The 18,521-nt window shown below is 54.3% G+C and overlaps 2 protein-coding genes across 3 annotated transcripts; both read left to right on the forward strand.

The window, feature by feature from the left end:
* The first annotated feature begins 3,872 nt into the window (after positions 1 to 3,872).
* On the forward strand, positions 3,873 to 9,111 carry HOXB9 (homeobox B9). The gene is made up of 2 exons (XM_003912681.5): positions 3,873 to 4,521; positions 7,137 to 9,111. Exons 1-2 carry the CDS (start codon positions 4,005 to 4,007, stop codon positions 7,370 to 7,372), a joined length of 753 nt encoding a protein of 250 aa, XP_003912730.1. The 5' UTR covers positions 3,873 to 4,004; the 3' UTR covers positions 7,373 to 9,111.
* A 5,483-nt stretch (positions 9,112 to 14,594) lies between these two features.
* Positions 14,595 to 17,944, forward strand: HOXB8 (homeobox B8). Of its 2 annotated transcripts, XM_031657583.1 has the most exons (3): positions 14,596 to 15,245; positions 15,527 to 15,998; positions 16,777 to 17,944. In XM_031657583.1, the coding sequence occupies exons 2-3, from the start codon at positions 15,575 to 15,577 to the stop codon at positions 17,079 to 17,081; spliced, it is 729 nt and encodes a 242-aa protein (XP_031513443.1). In that variant the 5' UTR covers positions 14,596 to 15,245; positions 15,527 to 15,574; the 3' UTR covers positions 17,082 to 17,944. The 2 variants fall into 2 exon arrangements, with proteins under 2 accessions (XP_031513444.1, XP_031513443.1); XM_031657584.1 differs by having other exon boundaries at positions 14,595 to 15,998.
* The last annotated feature ends 577 nt before the right edge of the window (positions 17,945 to 18,521 follow it).

An 18,521-nucleotide genomic window follows, 5' to 3' on the forward strand; every position in this document is an offset into this window, starting at 1 on the left:
AGAAGTTGTCGTAGAATCTATCTAGTGTTAAGTCATATGCATTTGTTTGAGGATACGCTGTATATTTTGCTTGAATATCAAGTCAAGGGACAGATTTTCAAGTGCGACATCCGAATTAGCTAGTATTTTATAGCCATAATTCAAGTACACAAATACCCAAGCTTTTGCTTTTCCATAGGTGTGTGATGGTTATAAAAATGTACACACAAGCTTTTGGGCAACTGATCTTCTTACATGAGCAGAATCTTAAACCTCCATCACTCACAGGGGTTACCTGCATACACGAATACCCAAGCACATCAAGTTTCATAGCTGGGCAGATTTATTTATTACATATTCTATACACAGTGTAGAGCACAGTGCATTTGCACACTGGGTTTCCCGTACAGAAATATTGATTTGAAATATACATATAGGACACACACACCTATTTACATAAAACATGCATACATTTCAGCTAAGCTTATTAATTAAAAACAAACTATTTTTCCCCATTCTCACTTACTGTTTTTCTTTCTTCTCCCATTTCCTTCCCTTCCTCTAGCTTTTATCTCTCTTCTTACTGAAAAGGACCCTTCCAAAAGTCACCCCCACAGCACAGGCACTCACCGGCTGGTCGGCCTCTGCTCTTCAAACCTCGGCCTCGCTGTTGGCTTCTCTGGGCCCCAGTGTGGCCGGGAGCTGCCGCTTTTTCCTGCTTGCCCTTCTCCAAGCTACCAGCTACTGGCCCCAGCTGTGTTCAGGCGAGGCTCCAGTGCAGGGAATGGCAAAAGGCTGCAAGGGAAGGCAGGGTTTTCCTTCTTTCTGTTTAGGATTGGGGGTGGGGTACGGAGCAGTTTCACTCTCTTAGGATAAAGTGACCCCCACTGAAGCAACCCCTCTATTAAGTGTCTTTAGAAGCTGGGCTCCAGGGGCCACAATCCTGTTTGCTGTCCTCTTTCATAGTGAGTACCATTGTCTGGGGAGAAAACAAGACTTTTTTGGTGGGAGGGAGTCCACAGGCTCTCAGCTGACCCTTTAATCATTTGCCCGAGCTGGAGTTGAACTACAGTTTGGAGCAGCAGTGCTTTCTAGAAAGCTTGGCTGGGGTAGGACTCCTTGCTTGGCGCATTTACCTGGAGGGCAAAGAGCTGGGATGCAGACTACAGGGCTTAGGGGCCAGTTCATTCTCTTTCCTCTGGAGTCATTGCTCCTTGAGAAGACCAAGACCTCCAAAACCTGTCATTTTAAAATTGTCTCCACTCTCCAGCTTCTTCGTGAGCAAAGGCTAAGTTCCGATCTCAGAAAAGAGGCCTGAGTCCCCTCCTCACCCAGCACTCAGGAGCCACCAGGGAATAAAGGGCAACTCCTCAGGCAGATAGCAACCCACAAACCCAAATCTTGTCTGCTGGGAGAATTCACCCTTGGAGAACACAAGCCATCAGCCCAAATGTTCTTCTTCCTCTAACTTCTTCCCTAAACTGAGTGACCCTCTTGACTCCTCTCGTTGCAGAGAGGCAGCTGCAAAGTCAGGGCAGGGGAAGGAAGGGGAACCAGGAAGACGGCAGTCAGAGCCCAGTGCCTGCTTTGCTTGGGTCTTACGGACAGCCCAGCACTGACTTTTCCATAAATAAAAACTCCCCAGTCCATAGTACACATGTCCTTTTAGGCCCTAATTTATATACTACAGAAATCATATACTCAGCCCGCCATGCTTCATAAAGCCATTATTTATGGCGGGGGAGGGAATCTTTTTTCTTGAAGAGTATATTTATGACAGGTAAAGCCAACAGCAGACTTCATAGGGCTGGCAAATTGAGAACAGGTGCTTTGCCTTAACTGTGATTCATTCGCTCAGCGCCCAGCTTTTTCGCTGGTGAGTCCGGGGAGCTCCCTCGACTTTCCCAAACGTCCAACAGCTACTTGGAAGAATTTGCATCGGATTTTTGTTTCCCCACTTGGGTCCTATGGAAAAGGCAGATCTTCATGCTGTTTGGTTACGGATCTGCTGGGCTGTCACCCTCGGAGAGCAGGGGTGGGAAAGGAGGGGACCGGCTGGGCCCCAGCATTGATCTTTAAAAAATCATTTTGAAATCGCCATAATGTGAAGAAATATGGCGCTTCACCCTCGTATTTCACATGTAACGACACGAGATGGCTTCATTTGGAAAGAAAAGCGGGTGGGAGTGTGTGCCTGTGTGGGAGGTGATCCACAGCCTTCTACAAGGCAGAGGGGTAGGTGGCCAAAAAGATACGGACTCAAGTTAGAGAGGCCCCACTTTTGCTAAAAGGACCAGACTGAGGGCAGCCTACCTTATTAGGATGCAGAGTCAGAGAGTTGCGGAGAAATCCTTCCCAATCTACCCCTGAGCCCAACCCCAGGAGAACTGGGTCTGTCCAAGGGTCACACCTCCGCAAGTGCCAGGAGAGGTGACTGCAACCAGGGCAGAAGCTGAGGAGCAGGGGCTGCCAGAGGAGCGAGGAAACCAGTCGGTGGGCCCCGGGGGTCCCTGCCCAGGGCCACAGAGTAGATATATATAAAAAGGGCTATTTGGAAGTTCCAGTGAGGCAGTCTGCAGGGGGTAAGGCCGCGAGGGGAAGAGACTGACCATGGGCTCCCTGTCCACACTGGCCCCTATATCGGTGTTTGGAAGTCTCCAGAGCAGGAGCCCTGGGTGAGAGGAGTGATACAGGAGGGCTGAAAACTCAGCCCAGGCTCCTTCCTCTTTGGATGGAAGGGGAGATAACTTGGGACCCCTTCCCTTGCTGACTGGGGATCCTTTCCCAGGCCGCTACTCTGGTGACACCTCAGGGAAGTGTCCTTAACCCTTTCTGCTATTCAGCTCCTTCATCAGGGCAATTTTAGGGGCCTGGGTGGTTATTCAGTTATTCAGTGGAGAAAAGGAGAAATGGCAATTCCCCCCCCCCTGCCGCCCCCACCTCACCACCACCATCTTAAATCCATCCTTGTGGCCAGAATCAGAAAGGCCCAATAAATGTAAAGGCACTCTGGTTCCTTGTATTAAACTCTTTCCTAGGCTCACGTTTCCGGGGCCTGATGGATCCCTTTAACCTCAAGCAGTTTCTAATTTCAGGACAAGTAGTGGATTCTTGGACACTCAGCCGTTTTATTCACCTCTCTCCTCCTCCCTCAGCTACTGAGGGGTCCAGGGAAGCTCCCAGTCATGTAAATCTCTACAAATAGTGCACAGAGAGCCCCCTCCAAAGCGGACAACGTCCTAAAATCCCCAACTTTTCCCCTCATCCTTTTACTTCATCTCCTGTGGATTGCTGCTGCTGCTGCTGTTGTTTAATAAACATCTTCTGTCAAGGGGACAGAGAAGAGGAAATGAGGGCCTGTGGGGTGGAGGTGGAGGTGTGTGTTGGGGGGGACAGGACCACCTCCTCTTCCAGTATCGTCTCGGGCCTCTGTGGCTGCTCCCCGAGCTGGGGCTCTCTCCCTCCCTCCGCCCTTGCTCTCCCTCCCTCCCCGACCCGCCTGGGGAGAGGGCTCCACAGCCTGCGTCCCTCCCGAGGCAGCCCGCCGCTTCCCTCCGCCTCTCCTCCGCCCCCGCCGCCCCATGTCGAGAACTGCCCCCCTTCCTGCAGCGGGAGGGGGGACCGGGCAGCCGGCAGCTCAGGCTGAGGTTACGTGGCCGCCGGAGCCCTGACGTGATAGCACATTGCATCAGCATAAAACAATCCATCCTCGATATGGAATGCGGTGCGGACGGATGACAGCGAGAGCGCAGCCTCCTCGCCCGATTGATTTATGTCGGAGCTGACGCTTTATCAGGCAGTCGGAAAAACTTTGACCAATCATTTTGCAAGGAGCGCTGAGCCTGGCTGCTCCACTGTACTTTGTTGGCTGAGAAGTTGAGCAGGGGGTGGGGGTGGGAGGGTGGGGGGCTGGGGGGGTCGCGTCCGAAAGCCCTCACACCGGTCCGGGTGCCACCTCTCCCTGCTTGGGCGCCGCCGCGCGAGCGCTTCCCTTCCCCCTGCGAGCGCCCGGATAATGTCTGAGAATGTCCATTTCTGGGACGCTTAGCAGCTATTATGTCGACTCGATCATAAGTCACGAGAGTGAGGACGCGCCTCCAGCCAAGTTTCCTTCTGGCCAGTACGCGAGCCCGCGGCAGCCGGGCCACGCGGAGCACCTGGAGTTCCCCTCGTGCAGCTTCCAGCCCAAAGCGCCGGTGTTCGGCGCCTCCTGGGCGCCGCTGAGCCCGCACGCGTCCGGGAGCCTGCCGTCCGTCTACCACCCTTACATCCAGCCCCAGGGCGTCCCGCCGGCCGAGAGCAGGTACCTCCGCACCTGGCTGGAGCCGGCGCCGCGCGGCGAAGCGGCCCCGGGGCAGGGCCAGGCGGCAGTGAAGGCGGAGCCGCTGCTGGGCGCGCCTGGGGAGCTGCTTAAACAGGGCACGCCCGAGTACAGTTTGGAAACTTCGGCGGGCAGGGAGGCCGTGCTGTCTAATCAAAGACCCGGCTACGGGGACAATAAAATTTGCGAAGGAAGCGAGGACAAAGAGAGGCCGGATCAAAGTAAGTTATAAAAAGTGAGGAAATACCCAGGCCGAAGGCCAGGAGGGGGCGGGGAGGGGAAAGGCAATAAACTGCCGACAATGTGAAGGGAAACTGCGGCGGTGGCCGGAGAGCGGGCCGGGAGGAGGGGAGAGGAAGGAGAGTCGGAGGGAAGGGGGAAAGCTGCGTGCTCTGGAAGGGGAGACTGAGGCCGCCAGAGGAGCTCTGCCCCCACTTCTTCAAGTCGTGCGGGGAACAGGGGCTCTGGGATCGACTTGCAGCTCTCTCGGCCCTCTTTTCCCCTGTCTCCCGGAGGCCCCAGCTGAAAGCCCGGCCAGAGACCGGCAACGGCCGGGAGAGGAGCTGGTGGGGCCGGGGGCCAGCGGCCAGCGAGGCGGAGAGCCGGCGAGGGCAAGGGCCGGAGCGCACTGGGCTGCCCGGGACCGTGCGGCTGGCAGAGCTCCCCGCTCCACGCGCAGACCGTAAAAGCCGGCCAAAGGGAAGGGGGAGGGGGCTCATTAGGATTTTATTTGCGATGCAACAGCTTGGCGGAGAATTGTTCCTAGCAGATCTCGTGCTGTAGCCGCGCAGAGTCCGCAACCGGCGCCGGGAGGGGCGGGGGAAGCCCAGGACGGGGTGACTGAGCCCCCTCCCCGGATGCGCCGGCCCCTCCCCGGGAGCCTTCCCTCTGGTGGCCCCTCTCCTCCTCGGCATCTTCGCCGGGGCTGCCGCTTCCTTTTCTGCGGTCCTCCCCCCACCCCGCTGCTCTCTGCGGGGCTCCCTAGCCCCAGCCCGGGCTGTCCGCCTCTTGGGGAGTCGGGGAATCGCTTCCGAATATCGGGACATCCCGGGGAGAGGAGGGGTCGGGGGAAGAGAGGGTTGCAGAGAGGCGGAGAACTTTACCGTTTATGGGTAGTTTCCCATCACCTCCCACTCCTCAAAAGCACCCCAGTCAGAACGCCAAGTCTGGCTGATTTCCAGGAGGTACTACTAGGTGAGAAGAGAGGGTTCTCCTATTACTTATTTTTAAGGTTGAGAAGGGCCCTTCGGCGAGGGAACTCAGCCCCAAACGATGACTCGCAGGCTGGTGAATCAAGTCCTCGTTTCTTACTCTTTTTGGGAAGTAGGGATTTTTTCGTCTCTCCTTGCCCTGCTAGGTTTCCCATTGACGGAGTGGCCCCAGGGCTCTTTAGTGCATCCTTGCCTGCTGGAGAGTAAAGAGCTGTTCCATTCCCTGCAGGGTCCTGTCACCTCCAACCCGCCAGGTGGAATCCTAAGAGCTGGCATTTGGGGAAGACATTCTTCCCCAACTCTCCCCGCACACTCCCAAACCGACCCCCCACCCTAAAACCTCAAACTCTCCCTGAAAAGCCCATTATTGCAAGGCAGCCATTTGGCTAGAATCAATTATTAACAGTTTTTTCCCTCTTTCATATTTAATGCGGCTGCGGGTCCCATCCCAGGCAATCACATTAAGGAAATAGCACTGCAAATTGGTAAGACAGGGTACTTAGTGTAGGATGAACCAAATTTTTTATATATAAACAAAATCCAGTGTTTTTCACTTGGGGAGAAGGAAGCTAGTAGCTGGTGGCTATTATTTTTAATTGGCTTAGCTTTATTTGGCAACTTTTTTGAGTTCCAGAGCAGGGAGAGAGAGGGTAAGAAGAAGAGAAGCCTGTATATATTTTTGTTTCCTCTCTTCCACTCAGTTACCCTCTTCTCCCCTCCAGCCCCCACATAGGACCAGTTAAGGCTAGGTGTGCTGTGAAGGGCTTCCTTTTACCTCCACATCACCCCTGGCTCCCCACCTTGGGACTGGAGCAATTTTACTCCCCAATTTCCCTGAACTTGTGTTAGCCAAACTGTGAGCTGAGCAGGAGCTGAAAAGAAGAGAGACTATTGCAACCATAAGTTATCTGTGAGCCCCCGGCGCTCCCCTGTCCATAGGCTGGAGTTGATAAATGGTTGCAATTGCGTTGCGTGTGAATTGGAGTGTGCTGCCTGGTTGTGGCTCTAAGTGCAGACCCATATTTGTGGTGTGTGGTGGTAACAGAGGGGGAGATATCTACACAGACACACATGCCTGCTGCCATGTGGTCTAGAGACACAAGTTTGTGATCAAGGCAGGGTGTACTGGGACTAGACTGAAGGGCTGAAAGGTCTCTTGGGGTGAAGTGACACCCCAAATGTGGTAACTGAACAGACATCTCACTTCCCCACCCAAATCCTCCTCTCACCTCCTAGAGCCAGGACCCTTCAAGTCAGCTACCCACCCCTAGCCAGCCTGGGGGTGCTGCTGGTGGGGCTTCAACCATGCTGAATTCTGACCTGAGTCCTAAGCAGTTTGGACCCAAGTGGAGAAAAATTGAGAGGGAACTTGATGTAGGCAGAGCTTTGGAAATGTTGAAGAAGCCTGGGCCTACGTTTGGCTCCATCCTTTCCACACAGCTTCTCAGCTGGAGGTGTCTATAGCAGTGGCTGGCCCATCTGTGACACCCTTCCTGAAAACTTGAAGGCCCAGGTGGCCTCTTCTCCAATGCAAGATGGGGAGTGGAGACCAAGGGTGTGCCCTCTTGGTCTGGGGCCCTTCAACCCCTTTCCTTCCTTTGATTCTATCGCTGCTTCTCTTTCAGCCAACCCCTCCGCCAACTGGCTGCACGCTCGCTCCTCCCGGAAAAAGCGCTGTCCCTACACCAAATACCAGACGCTGGAGCTAGAGAAGGAGTTTCTGTTCAATATGTACCTCACCAGGGACCGTAGGCACGAAGTGGCCAGACTCCTCAATCTGAGTGAGAGACAAGTCAAAATCTGGTTTCAGAACCGGCGGATGAAAATGAAGAAAATGAATAAGGAGCAGGGCAAAGAGTAAAGATTAAAGATTACCCCCAGTCCTCCCCAGCTCTTCCCCATCTCACTCTTATTTATGTGACGACTGCAAAGCCAGCGTTGTCTGGGATGTATTCAAGTGAATGGGGAAGGGAGTCTCTCTTCTAAGTCCTTTATCTGCACCTAGAGCCTCTCTCCTTTCCTTTGCCCTTACCTGTCTCTCTCTTCTCCCTGGGTGTCAGGAGAAAGTTTTGTTGATTTAGAAGATAGAAGTAGCTGGTTCCTAAGAATGTGATTGGCCACAAGGAAAGAGAGACCCTAGTCAAGCTCCTAGTATGCCCTGTAATTTTTCTGGGAAGTCCTAGCCCCTCACTTCCAGCTTGCCTGTTTCTTCTCTACACCCACCCAAAAGTCACCCAGGGACACTCCAACTCCACACAGCTCAGCAGACACCCACACAGTAATAATGGGGCAAGCTCACAACCACCCTTCAGTCAAGTGAAATGACGCTCCAGATGCAGACCATCGCACACCAAATTTGGCAAAACAGCCCTCAGATCATCAGGCAAGCCCGGATTCTATCCCTGATGCAAATACCCACTGGGGAGATGTCTAGAGGCAGACTCCTGAGTGAGGTGTTGCAGCCCAAAGGCTGCAGCATTGCCATACCATCCCCATGGAGTTGCCAACTATTCTCAGGCCAAGGGCCATGGGGAAGATGGGGCAAACCTAGCCCCCAAGCTGGTGGGCTAGAAAGTACAAGAAAAGGCAGCACTTGGTTTTATGAAGGTATCTTAGGTGGAGCTACTCGCCACCTCCCACCAACATGTACATTTTGTTGCAGGAAATGTTTAATTCTGCATGATGTTTCCCTCTCCTTCCAACAAAAGAAGGTCAAACTGTGGGTCGTAGAGCCTTGACAATGTTGTCCTCCTGTTCATCTGTGCACCACTTGACAGACTGTAGCTTCTCTTACTCTCCACCGGCCCTGCATTCTTCCGCATCCTCCCTAGCTCTGAAATCAACTCTCGAATCCACCTTGCACCCGCAAGTAAAGCCGCCCCTTGTAGAAAACCCCCTCCACCCTCCATTCCCCGCTAGGTCAAACCCCACTGTAGACAGGAAAGCCAGGCCAGGAGAGTCCGAATGAAAATTTATTGTGAATCGATTCCCAAGCTCCCTTCCGGGACAAGTGGTCTGGGACAGGGAGGAGCAATGGCCCCAGCGCTCAAAGCTCTACGCGTTCCTCCGAATCCAGTCGGCTTCTCGACCCACGCGGAGGAGCCCCGGGCCTGGTGGCTGCAGCCCCAGCGCTAAAGGAGACCGGCCTCAGGGCCGGGCTTTGCCTCCTGCTTCATGGGCCTGGATGCCGATCTGCGCGGCTGGTGCGTGCGCGCGCTTTTGGGGAACAGTCCCGCGTGCAAAGGAAAGAGGCAAAATCGCACCTAAGCATCAGATGGAAGCTTACTCTCTGCTTCCCCTCCTCCCCCTGCTCCCCTACTTCTCAATCCCCTTCAATTCGTAGACTCTTGCTCCTGCTTCTCCTGATCCTGCAAGGGGACATTCCAGTAGAAGTTTTTTGCTTTGTCGGTGGCTGTCGTGAAATTGTGCTTGTGTTTCGTGATTTCTTTGGGGGTGATTGTCTCGCCTGTTTTCAGTTGTCGATTATATGGGAGGGTTCTGGGTGGGAGTGGGGAGGGGTAGGGGCCTAGAGCTCTAATTGTTTGTTTTGGAAGAAAAAAAGAAAAAGAACAAAAAATATATATCACTATAGAAAATAAATCTCTCCTGTGTCTTATTCTGTGTTGGCTCTCTGGGCCTGACCATAGGTAGAGATCCCAGTTGTCAGGAGAAAGGCTTGAAAAAAAAACAACAACAAAAGATAGCTGAGTTCAGGAGGTTTCTCCTTAGACCCTGCAGGGCAAGGTCCCCTGCAGAGCTCTCTAGAGGTGGAGCTGAGAGCCAGTCCCAGACCTCAGGTCCCAAGACTACTGGTTAAACTGATCCAGAGCCTTCCAACAGGAGAACTGGAAAACTGGAGGTGGTGGGGAAGGAAATGTGGGTTGTCTGGAGAGGGGACAGGGTCTGGAGAGCAATGAGGTCCTGAGACCTCCTCACTGACTTGAAAATAGGAGGGAAGGTAGGTCTTCCTGCAGCTCCTGAGAATGTCACCTTAGTTTGGCCACTTTAAAATATGATGCAAGGGAGGAACACAGTAATTTCCCTCTGTTCTTCCCTGCAGCAGGGTGCCTAGGTCTAGACAGAGGCCTCCAGAGGGCTGGAATCTCCTTCCTTCCATTCAAAGGGAGCCAACCCCTTAGTGTTCTCGGCCTCCAGCTGGGGTTGGAGGCTCCAGTTTGAGCCACAGGGTAGCAGCCTTGGTCTGAGCTGGGTTGGGTTGGGTTGGTAGGGGCTGAGACCTGGGTAAGCACCTCTGCAAAGGGTGGAGAGGGCATTGAGTGTGAAGCAGAAATGTGTTAATAGAAAAATTCACCTCCCAAAAGGACCCCAGAATTAAACTCAGTTTCAAGAGGCACCTTTTTGTCCCTCTCAGACTGAGGGATTTTGCCAGAGCCTCTCATGAAGACCGCAGTTTTGGGCAGCCTGCGCTTCTCATCCAGGCCTTGGGATTCCACTTCGGCCGGGCCGGCGCTCCCGAGCCGGCCTTCCGCAGGAGCCTCTCCCCAACTCAAGCCGACAACACTGCGGCCCGCGGAGACCCTGCGGGTTGGGGTAGAGTTGGGAACAAAGCATGGCCCGAGTGAAGGGAGCCTGCAAGTGAAAAGGCCAGGCCTACCCTCCTCCAACGAAAGGACAAACTGATCCGAGTGAGGGCAGGAGGCAGGAGAAAGCGGAACTCGGCGTCAGGCAGGCCCGGACAGGCACCCTCCAAGGAGGGTTTCACTGGGGATACAAAATGAATCTGACTTTACTGCGGGTGTAGACCAGGCTCCTGCCCCATCCTGGGCTACCCAGGCCCAGCCAGTGCTGACAGCAAACACAGAACGTCGGTTTCTGCCTAAAGCAAACGCTCAGCGAGGCGGGAACAGAGGGGAACAGAGGGCAGTGCTGCGTGGTAGGGGCGAGGGCGCTTGGAGGGGCCTCTGCCAGCAGCGTCTGGGTCCCCAGCCCAGGGCTGCTTCTTTAAAGACAAACAAAGGCGAAGATGCGGAGGCTCGGAAGCTGGAGATGGGGAAATCAGTTGTCATAAAAGAGAGATTCAGAGAGGGAGACCGCCAGAGTGCGAGGCAGAGAGAAGCCGGGAGAGGAATTCAATGCCGTGTGCGCAGCAATAAAAGAATATGACCGCTATAAAAGTTTATAGCGTATAAATTTCTGAAGGTTAAGAAACTAAACAGCAGCAAAGCAAACAGCGAGGGGAAACTTTCCGGAGCTGAGAGAGCCGCAGCTGGGCCGGGGCTGGGGAATGGGAGGGCCGCGCTCCGGCAGCCTTCACCCTCACACGCCCAGAACGCGGGACTCCGGGTTTCCGGGGCGGGGGATGAGGGGGCTGGGGTCAGAGAGGGAGAGGAGAGAAGCCGGGGAAGAACACTCTGTTGTCTCAAACGCTTCAGAGATTGCAATTGGGACTCTTGTCTTTGTTCTTCACACCCCCTCCAAAATCAGGCGTCCGAAACGAGGAGTCTCCTGCGCGCGCGCGCGCTCGCGCACACACACACACACACACACACACACACACACACACACACACGCAGGTCCGGCGGGTCCAGACGTCTGGGCGCGGGCAGCCTCTTGATTCTTTTACAGTCTCGTCCCATCCTGTCAGGCCTCCTCTCCCCCGACGACAAAAAGCCCAATTGTTTCTCCTCAGGATTTGAAACAGTCGTGTGAAGTTTGAAAAGTGCGCGGTCCCCCTTTTAACAGGCCACAAAGGGCGCACTGGTTTGTGGTCTCCACTAGAAATTAGGGACAGGGGTGGAAGGTGTACGTAGAAAGAAAAAAGCTTAGGGCTTCTTTTGTTTTCCTCCTCTGTGGTGTTTTTTCTTTTTTCTTTTTTCTGTTTTTTAGCTTATCTACACAATTTCATGCACCGTTTCCTGATCCCGACGCCCGCTACCTATCCCTCCCCTTTTCCTGCTAGTTATGAAAGTTTTTCCTGCTGGCCGCTTCTGTGGCTACTCTCCCAGAAAACTGGCGGAGCCGGTGGCTGCGGCGCCTTTTCGCAAAGGAGCCGCTAGATGGCACCCTTGCTCCACGTGAAACTCCCGGGAGCGGCGGCTCAGGATGTCTGCGCCCCGCACCGCGCCTTGGTCGGCCCTGAATCCAGGAACTGAGTGCTACCAAAAGTCATGAATAATTTGCCCCCAATAAAAAAAATAGGGCTCTTTATGGCCTTACCCCCACTTTATAGATTTCAGTTATAGTAGTGTTCCCCATCTTCTCAAATGGTCAATTTCTGAATTTTCCCCACGAGGAGGGCTCAGTGCTTCTCACCCAGTTGCTGTGTTCCGTGGGGCAACAAATGCGTGAAAACGGGGAATAATAGTAATAATAGGAATAATGGGTCCAAATCCAAAAGGAGAATTGATTCGAAATAACGAGATTTTCCGTGAAGGGAGGCGAAAGGAATGTCCTTGGATGCGGGTGAGCAGGTCAGGTGAGAGGGGCGAGTCGGCAAAAGAAGGTAGGATGGAGAGGAAGCTGCCCTGAGGCGGGCTGCCCACCAGCTAGAGAGAAAATCAATCGCATAAGCCAGCCCGAGACCCCCCAATTTGTGTGGGGGAATGGAGCCATAGCTTTTGTGGGGATTCGGAGGTGCTCGGAGCCGGCAGGGCGGCTTCGCACGGGCGCAAGCCCTGGTGCCTTTGTATGAGTCCGGGGCTGGGCTGGGCTCGCGCAGGGCGATCTAGGCACGGGGCAGGGGCTCCCCAGGGCAGCGGGGTGCGGGAAAGCTCGGATATCGCCTCTGGATGCTTTGCGCGGCCCCAAAGAATGCGCGTTTTCCCATGGGCGCGAAGGCGGGCGCGGCGTCAGGACGCTGGAGCTCGGTTCTCCCTGGGTTCCTCGGCTTCCAGGTGAGAGTTGCGGCTTCCGCGCGCCTTGGCCCTGGCCGCAGGCAAACCTGGGGGCGCCGGTCCTTTCCTCATTGAGCAGCTGGAGGTCTGGACTCCGGGCACTTTCGTTTTGAGACCCGCACCCTGGTGACTGTCCGCAGCCCCTTGCATTCCAAATCTCCTATGTCCTCCCGGCCCCGCCGGATCCCTGCCTTCCATCCGACAAACCTGCGCCAGCAATAGATACACCCTCCCCTTCAAAATCACCCCAGCTGCAACATCTCCTCTCCCCAACCAGGACTCAGTGTAAGGAGGTAAGCGGAGTTTCTCCTCAACTTGAATTTCTTTAATAAATCTGCCCTCCGCTGGGTGTTTATAAATTGTCTCCTCGCTCTTTCTGGTCCCCCCCCCCCCATAATAGAAACATTTTCCTTCCATCAGGAATTTCTGGCACGGTGTAGAGATGATTTAGAACAAGCCATTGAATTTGTACCTCGCCGGTGAGTTTTCAAATAATGACCATAAAATCCTCTGCACTTGATAAAAATGTTTGCTTCGGCAACAACTTAACTCGGCCCTCCGTTGCCTCCCGGTCCCCTCAGCCAGGCGCTGAAAATTCAAAGCCCTGGTTCTCTCCACTCCTCCTTTCCTTTACCTCTCTCCCCCTTCTAGCCCCTCTCTCATTCTCTGGGTTCACTTTTGAAGAACTAAATGACCTCACTGGTAAGGTTCCCTTTGGAAACGTGAGTTTCATTTTTACAAATGTTGGGGTGTATGGGGTCCCCAAAAGGTGCCCGTCGAAAAACAAACCACTGTTTCCTGAATAAACAATGGATTGAATGTATTTGTAAAGCCTCCACTTCTGTTGCTCAAAATTTTCTCTCTTTCTCTCCTTCCTCTCCCTTACCAATCTGCTGCTACAGGAGGCTATTGGTTCTGACCCTCAGACTGAGGCCTTCTAAAGCCTGGCCACCATCATCGTGAGGCCCGGTAGGCAGGGAATGCAGTGGCCACAGAGTGTGACACCCAGTCAGCTTGTTCCAGCTTTCCGTGTTCAGGCCTCTGGTCCCCAGGTCTGCAGGGAGAGCCAGGTTTAACCAGAGGCTCCCCAAGGGGAAAGGAGAGAAAATGGGGGACTTAGAAACCTTACTCTATCTGAATCCCACACCGAAGTCAGTTTAAGTGGTGACTGGCTCAAAAGGTCTTGGGGACACTGAGGACTAATAGATGCCTCCCAAACACATACACTGCAGGCACTGCCTAGGGCGGCTGAGAGCATAGGACAGCAGACACCAAGGCCAGGTGCCAGGGTCTGATACCGAACCTTCTTTCCCTTTGATGCGTTGATGGGCTCAGTGGTGCCCTCTCACCCTAGGGCACTGCAGAAGGTGTGGGGGTCGGCCTGAGAAGGTTGGGAGCTGCTAATAATTGGGCTTGGCTACTGGGTCCTGAGGTGCAGTTGTGGGGTAGCCCAGTGGGGCTTCATCCCTCTGATGGCATCAGGCTCTCTCCCCTCATGCAAAGTCTGCCCTCAAAAGTGCTGACTGGGCTGAAGGGCCTTCGGGAGACCCCCTTTTCAGCAAGCAGAGATTGCACAAACCTGCAGAATCGGCAGTGGCAGCTCGAACTTTGCTCTGTGCTGCAACCACTGCTCATTAACCAGAAAGTTTCTTCTTCCCTCCCGTTCCCTTCTTAAGATCTCCCAGATCCCTGTTTCACAGAAAATCTTTGCTTATTTGTTTAATGAGAGGAAGTTTTGTGACTGGCCAGGGCAGGGCAGAGAGGGCAGGGCAGAGAGGGGACCTTTTGGGGGCTCCAGAGAAGGGGTGGGGGCAGGTGCTTGCCAGGACGGAAGGAGATGAAAATCTCAGAAAAGTCACCGTTTGTGCCGGAAAAAATCCCCATAATCATTCTCATTTCGGCTTCGTCACCCCCACCGTGCTGCAGTCGGGCGGCGGGGGCGATCGAAGCTGCAGTTTTATAGCTGTAGAGGAAAGAACTCGTAAAATGCTAACAGCTTTTATGCGCTGCGGCATAAACAACAACAGACTCCGGCTTTATTGCGTTTTATAGTTTGTTAAAGAGTTTACAGCCGTTTTTTGGGGGGCCGGTTACCCAGCCAATTCCCTCCACACGATAGTTAAACCTTTATCAATAATAAGGAAATTGATCATTAAAGCTTTAAATATGACTACCTCGTTTGTTTGAAAATATGTTTAGGAGAGGAAGCTGTATGATTTGATAACTTGTATTAAAATACCAATTACATTTATAGGACCTTTTAAAACTCGGCGCAATTAAACCGTGTTCTTTTACATTTTTCCGAAGCGACCCTGACATTTAGAAAGACTCCAATTGCCTCGTTAAAATCGCGAAATTAACAGCGTGCCTACGCCTGGCGCGTTGTGTATGTGTGTGTGCGTGTTTTTTTCCGTGACTCCCCCACATCAGTCTTTGGGGGTGGTCTGCGAAGGTATTTGATTTGTTGTGAGGCGAGAGATATCTCATTAATGTAGGTAGTTAAACAGATTTAATCCGTATTCATTCTCTCTCACCCTCTCTCCCTCTCCCCCTCTCTCTCCCCCTCTCCCCTTCTCTCTCCCTGGGTGTTTTTTTCTTCCCCTCCTTTTTTTTTTCCGCTCTCTCCTCACTCCCTGGCGCTCTCTCGCTCTAGCTCTCTCTCTCGCTCGCTCGCTCTCGCTCTCACCCTCGCTCTGCGTTCTGTCCGGGAGGAGTACGAAGAAGCCAATAGGATGCGGGGTCTCTAATGGATGCAAATGATCATGAAAAGACAGTGCAAAATATGAAACAACTCATTTGCAGGGAAGTAAATCACCGAAAACTGTTTATGAACTGGCATCCCTTCTTCGAAATGTAAAGCGAGGACCTCTTTAAGTGGCGGTATATTTTTGTTTGGGGGGTGGGGGGTGGGGGGAGGGCGAGCGAGCCGCGGCTGCCATGCAAGCTTAGACTTTTGGAGGCTTCTCTGTCCTTTTCTATTCCTGGAAATCACAAAAAGTGTGGCGACTTCGAGATCTTCTTCGCCTTTTCTTTCTTTTCTTTTCTTTTTTTTCCTCCTCTCTTTCCCTCTCCTTTCCTGGCGAGGGTGACTAGAAGCCGGCGAATCCGCGTTTTTTTTTCTCTCTCCCTCCCTTTCCCCCTCCCCACCCCCTCCCCAACAGCCCCCAACTACAGCCTCCGCCGCCGCCGCCGCCTCAAAATTCAATAAAATGAGCTCTTATTTCGTCAACTCACTGTTCTCCAAATACAAAACCGGGGAGTCCCTGCGCCCCAATTATTATGACTGCGGCTTCGCCCAGGACTTGGGCGGCCGACCCACCGTGGTGTACGGTCCCAGCAGCGGCGGCAGCTTCCAGCACCCTTCGCAAATCCAGGAGTTCTACCACGGGCCGTCGTCGCTGTCCACGGCTCCCTACCAGCAGAACCCGTGCGCCGTGGCGTGCCACGGGGACCCCGGCAATTTCTACGGCTACGACCCGCTGCAACGCCAGAGCCTATTCGGTGCGCAGGATCCAGACCTGGTGCAGTACGCAGACTGCAAGCTTGCCGCCGCCAGCGGCCTGGGCGAGGAGGCCGAGGGCTCCGAGCAGAGTCCGTCGCCCACACAGCTCTTCCCCTGGATGCGCCCGCAAGGTGAGCTCGCCTCGGGGCCGGCAGGGGCAGGAGGGGGCCGGGAGGGCCCAAGGCCGGGCAGGGGGCCGGGCAGGCCAGGGCGCATTTCCTCCAGCTTCTGGAAGACTTGCCGGCTCCGTTCCGATCGCCTGCCGCTTTTTCCCTTTCTTTCTTCTTTCTTTCTTTTTTCTTTCCCTTGAAGGGGGTCGCTTAGAAACATTTCCTGAATCTATAAACCCCTCACCCTGCCTTACTTTTCTTCTTCTTCCTCTCCTTTTTTTTCCCCCCCGTTTACTGTTTTATGGGGGGTAGTGAAGACAGGGTGGTGGGAGTGGGGACGCTCAACTTTTGCACTTCTCAATTGCTTTATAGTTTAATTACCCTGAAGAAACTTTTCTTCTGGGGCAGAGGCTCTGGGGAATTTTCAAGGTGGGTTCATTCGTCCCCACCCGGCTTTTTTATTCTTATTTTCCCCCCTCCTTCACATCCTTCCTCCTAAAGTTTATGGCACTTTTAATAGATCTGAACCACCTCCTACCCAACTCTGGTGCTGGTTACCAGGGGAGGGGGCTCCCCTTTCTGGCTCCCTTAGATTCACTGGTGTCTGATCCCCCTCGCCCCTCCTCCTCCGCTGACCGCGGCCTTCTCGCGCCCCCCGCCCCCGCACGGGGTAGACGGTCCCCTGCCCTTATTATAATGGTCTCCTAGGCTGGTTCACGAATCTTCCAACCTTCTCCGTCTCTGCCCCCTCCCCCACCCTCCCTCCCCTCTGTCTCGCTCTTTCCCCCATTCCCAGCAGCCGCCGGACGCAGGCGAGGCCGACAGACCTACAGCCGCTACCAGACCCTGGAGCTGGAGAAGGAGTTCCTATTTAATCCCTATCTGACTCGCAAGCGGCGAATCGAGGTATCGCACGCGCTGGGACTGACAGAGAGACAGGTCAAAATCTGGTTCCAGAACCGGAGGATGAAGTGGAAAAAAGAGAACAACAAAGACAAGTTCCCCAGTAGCAAATGCGAGCAGGAGGAGCTGGAGAAACAGAAGCTGGAGCGGGCCCCAGAGGCGGCGGACGAGGGCGACGCGCAGAAGGGGGACAAGAAGTAGGCTCCAGCTGGGACTGCCAGGGCCGCGGCCGCCCGCACGTCCGCGGGTCCCGGCCGCGCCGCCGCCGCGCGCCCCTGCCCGAGAGAGCTCTCGCCCCGCTAGCGGGGCCAGGAGCCGGGCCTCCCACCGCAGCGTCCCCCGCCGCGCTAGTCCCCGCTAGTGGTAGTATCTCGTAATAGCTTCTGTGTGTGAACTACCGTGGATCTCCTTCCCTTCTCTTGGGGGCCGGGGGGGGGGGAAGAAAAGGATTTAAGCAAGGACTCCCTCGCCTTGTGAGGCTGAGCGGCCAAGGCCCGGCTGAGCCCCCCATGCCCCTCCCCACCCCATGTAAAAAGCCTCCTTGTGCAATGGTCTTTTTTTCCTTTGAACGTGCTTCTTTGTAATGACCGAGGTACCGATTTCTGCTAAGTTCTCCCAACAACATGAAACTGCCTATTCACGCCGTAATTCTTTCTGTCTCCCTTCTCTCTCTCTCTCTCTCTCTCTCTCTCTCTCTCTCTCTCTCTCTCTCTCTCGCTGCGTCCTCATTTCCCCTCCCAATCCTCTCTCCTCGCTGCACCCCCCAGCTTGCTGGCTTTCTCTCTGGCTTCTCTCTTTTCCTCTCCACCCACCCCCTTTGGTTTGACAATTTTGTCTTAAGTGTTTCTCAAAAGAGGTTACTTTAGTTAGCATGCGCGCTGTGGGCAATTGTTACAAGTGTTCTTAGGTTTACTGTGAAGAGAATGTATCCTGTATCCGTGAATTGCTTTATGGGGGGGAGGGAGGGCTAATTATATATTTTGTTGTTCCTCTATACTTTGTTCTGTTGTCTGCGCCTGAAAAGGGCGGAAGAGTTACAATAAAGTTTACAAGCGAGAACCCGAGACTGGCCCGGCCAGAGCTCCTCATTTGCTCCCGGGTGCCTTGCAGAACCTGTGGGGAGCCTGTCACAGGGCTCCTGCGCCTGCTGAGGCTAGGCCGCAGAGAGGAGGGGGCGGGGGCTGGAGGCAGGTGGTGCGAGTCCTTCGGCCCAGGGGCGCTGGGGGTGAAGGAGGCGGCTGCGCCTGATTGGAGGAGAGAAAAACGAGGGAGGGGAGCCAAGAGAAACCCCCTCCTCTCGCGTTCCGAGGCTGCCCTGCCCGGGAGACCAGGGCGCCCAGGCCACGCTGGAGACATGCGGCTGGGCTGGTGGCTGTGTCCCCCGCCACCTCCCTCTTTGTTTTGCTGTGTGTCCTCCCGAGTGTGTGTGTTTCGGGGGTGGGGGGGGGGGGGGGTGGCGGGGTGGCAGGCATAAAGGAGGAGTGCAGGCCTGCTGAGCATACTTTTTTTTACTCTTGGACTCTTGTTGTTGGGGGAGCAGAAGAAGGGAGACCGCTTTTTCCTGCCTCTCCCTCTCTGGGACTTGGCCACCTTCTCTCTGTTCTGAGGCCATGGCTGGCTGCCTTCCTTCCTTGGCTGCCT

Source organism: Papio anubis, chromosome 17 (genome assembly GCF_008728515.1).
Source record: "Papio anubis isolate 15944 chromosome 17, Panubis1.0, whole genome shotgun sequence".
NCBI classification, from domain to species: domain Eukaryota; kingdom Metazoa; phylum Chordata; class Mammalia; order Primates; family Cercopithecidae; genus Papio; species Papio anubis.

Coding starts and splice junctions, on each gene's coding strand:
- HOXB8 (XM_031657584.1), top strand. CDS start 15,575: ATGAGCTCTTATTTCGTCAACTCACTGTTCTCCAAATACAAAACCGGG. Junction 15,999..16,776: donor CCCCTGGATGCGCCCGCAAG/GTGAGCTCGCCT, acceptor CATTCCCAGCAG/CCGCCGGACGCAGGCGAGGC.
- HOXB9 (XM_003912681.5), top strand. CDS start 4,005: ATGTCCATTTCTGGGACGCTTAGCAGCTATTATGTCGACTCGATCATA. Junction 4,522..7,136: donor CAAAGAGAGGCCGGATCAAA/GTAAGTTATAAA, acceptor CTTCTCTTTCAG/CCAACCCCTCCGCCAACTGG.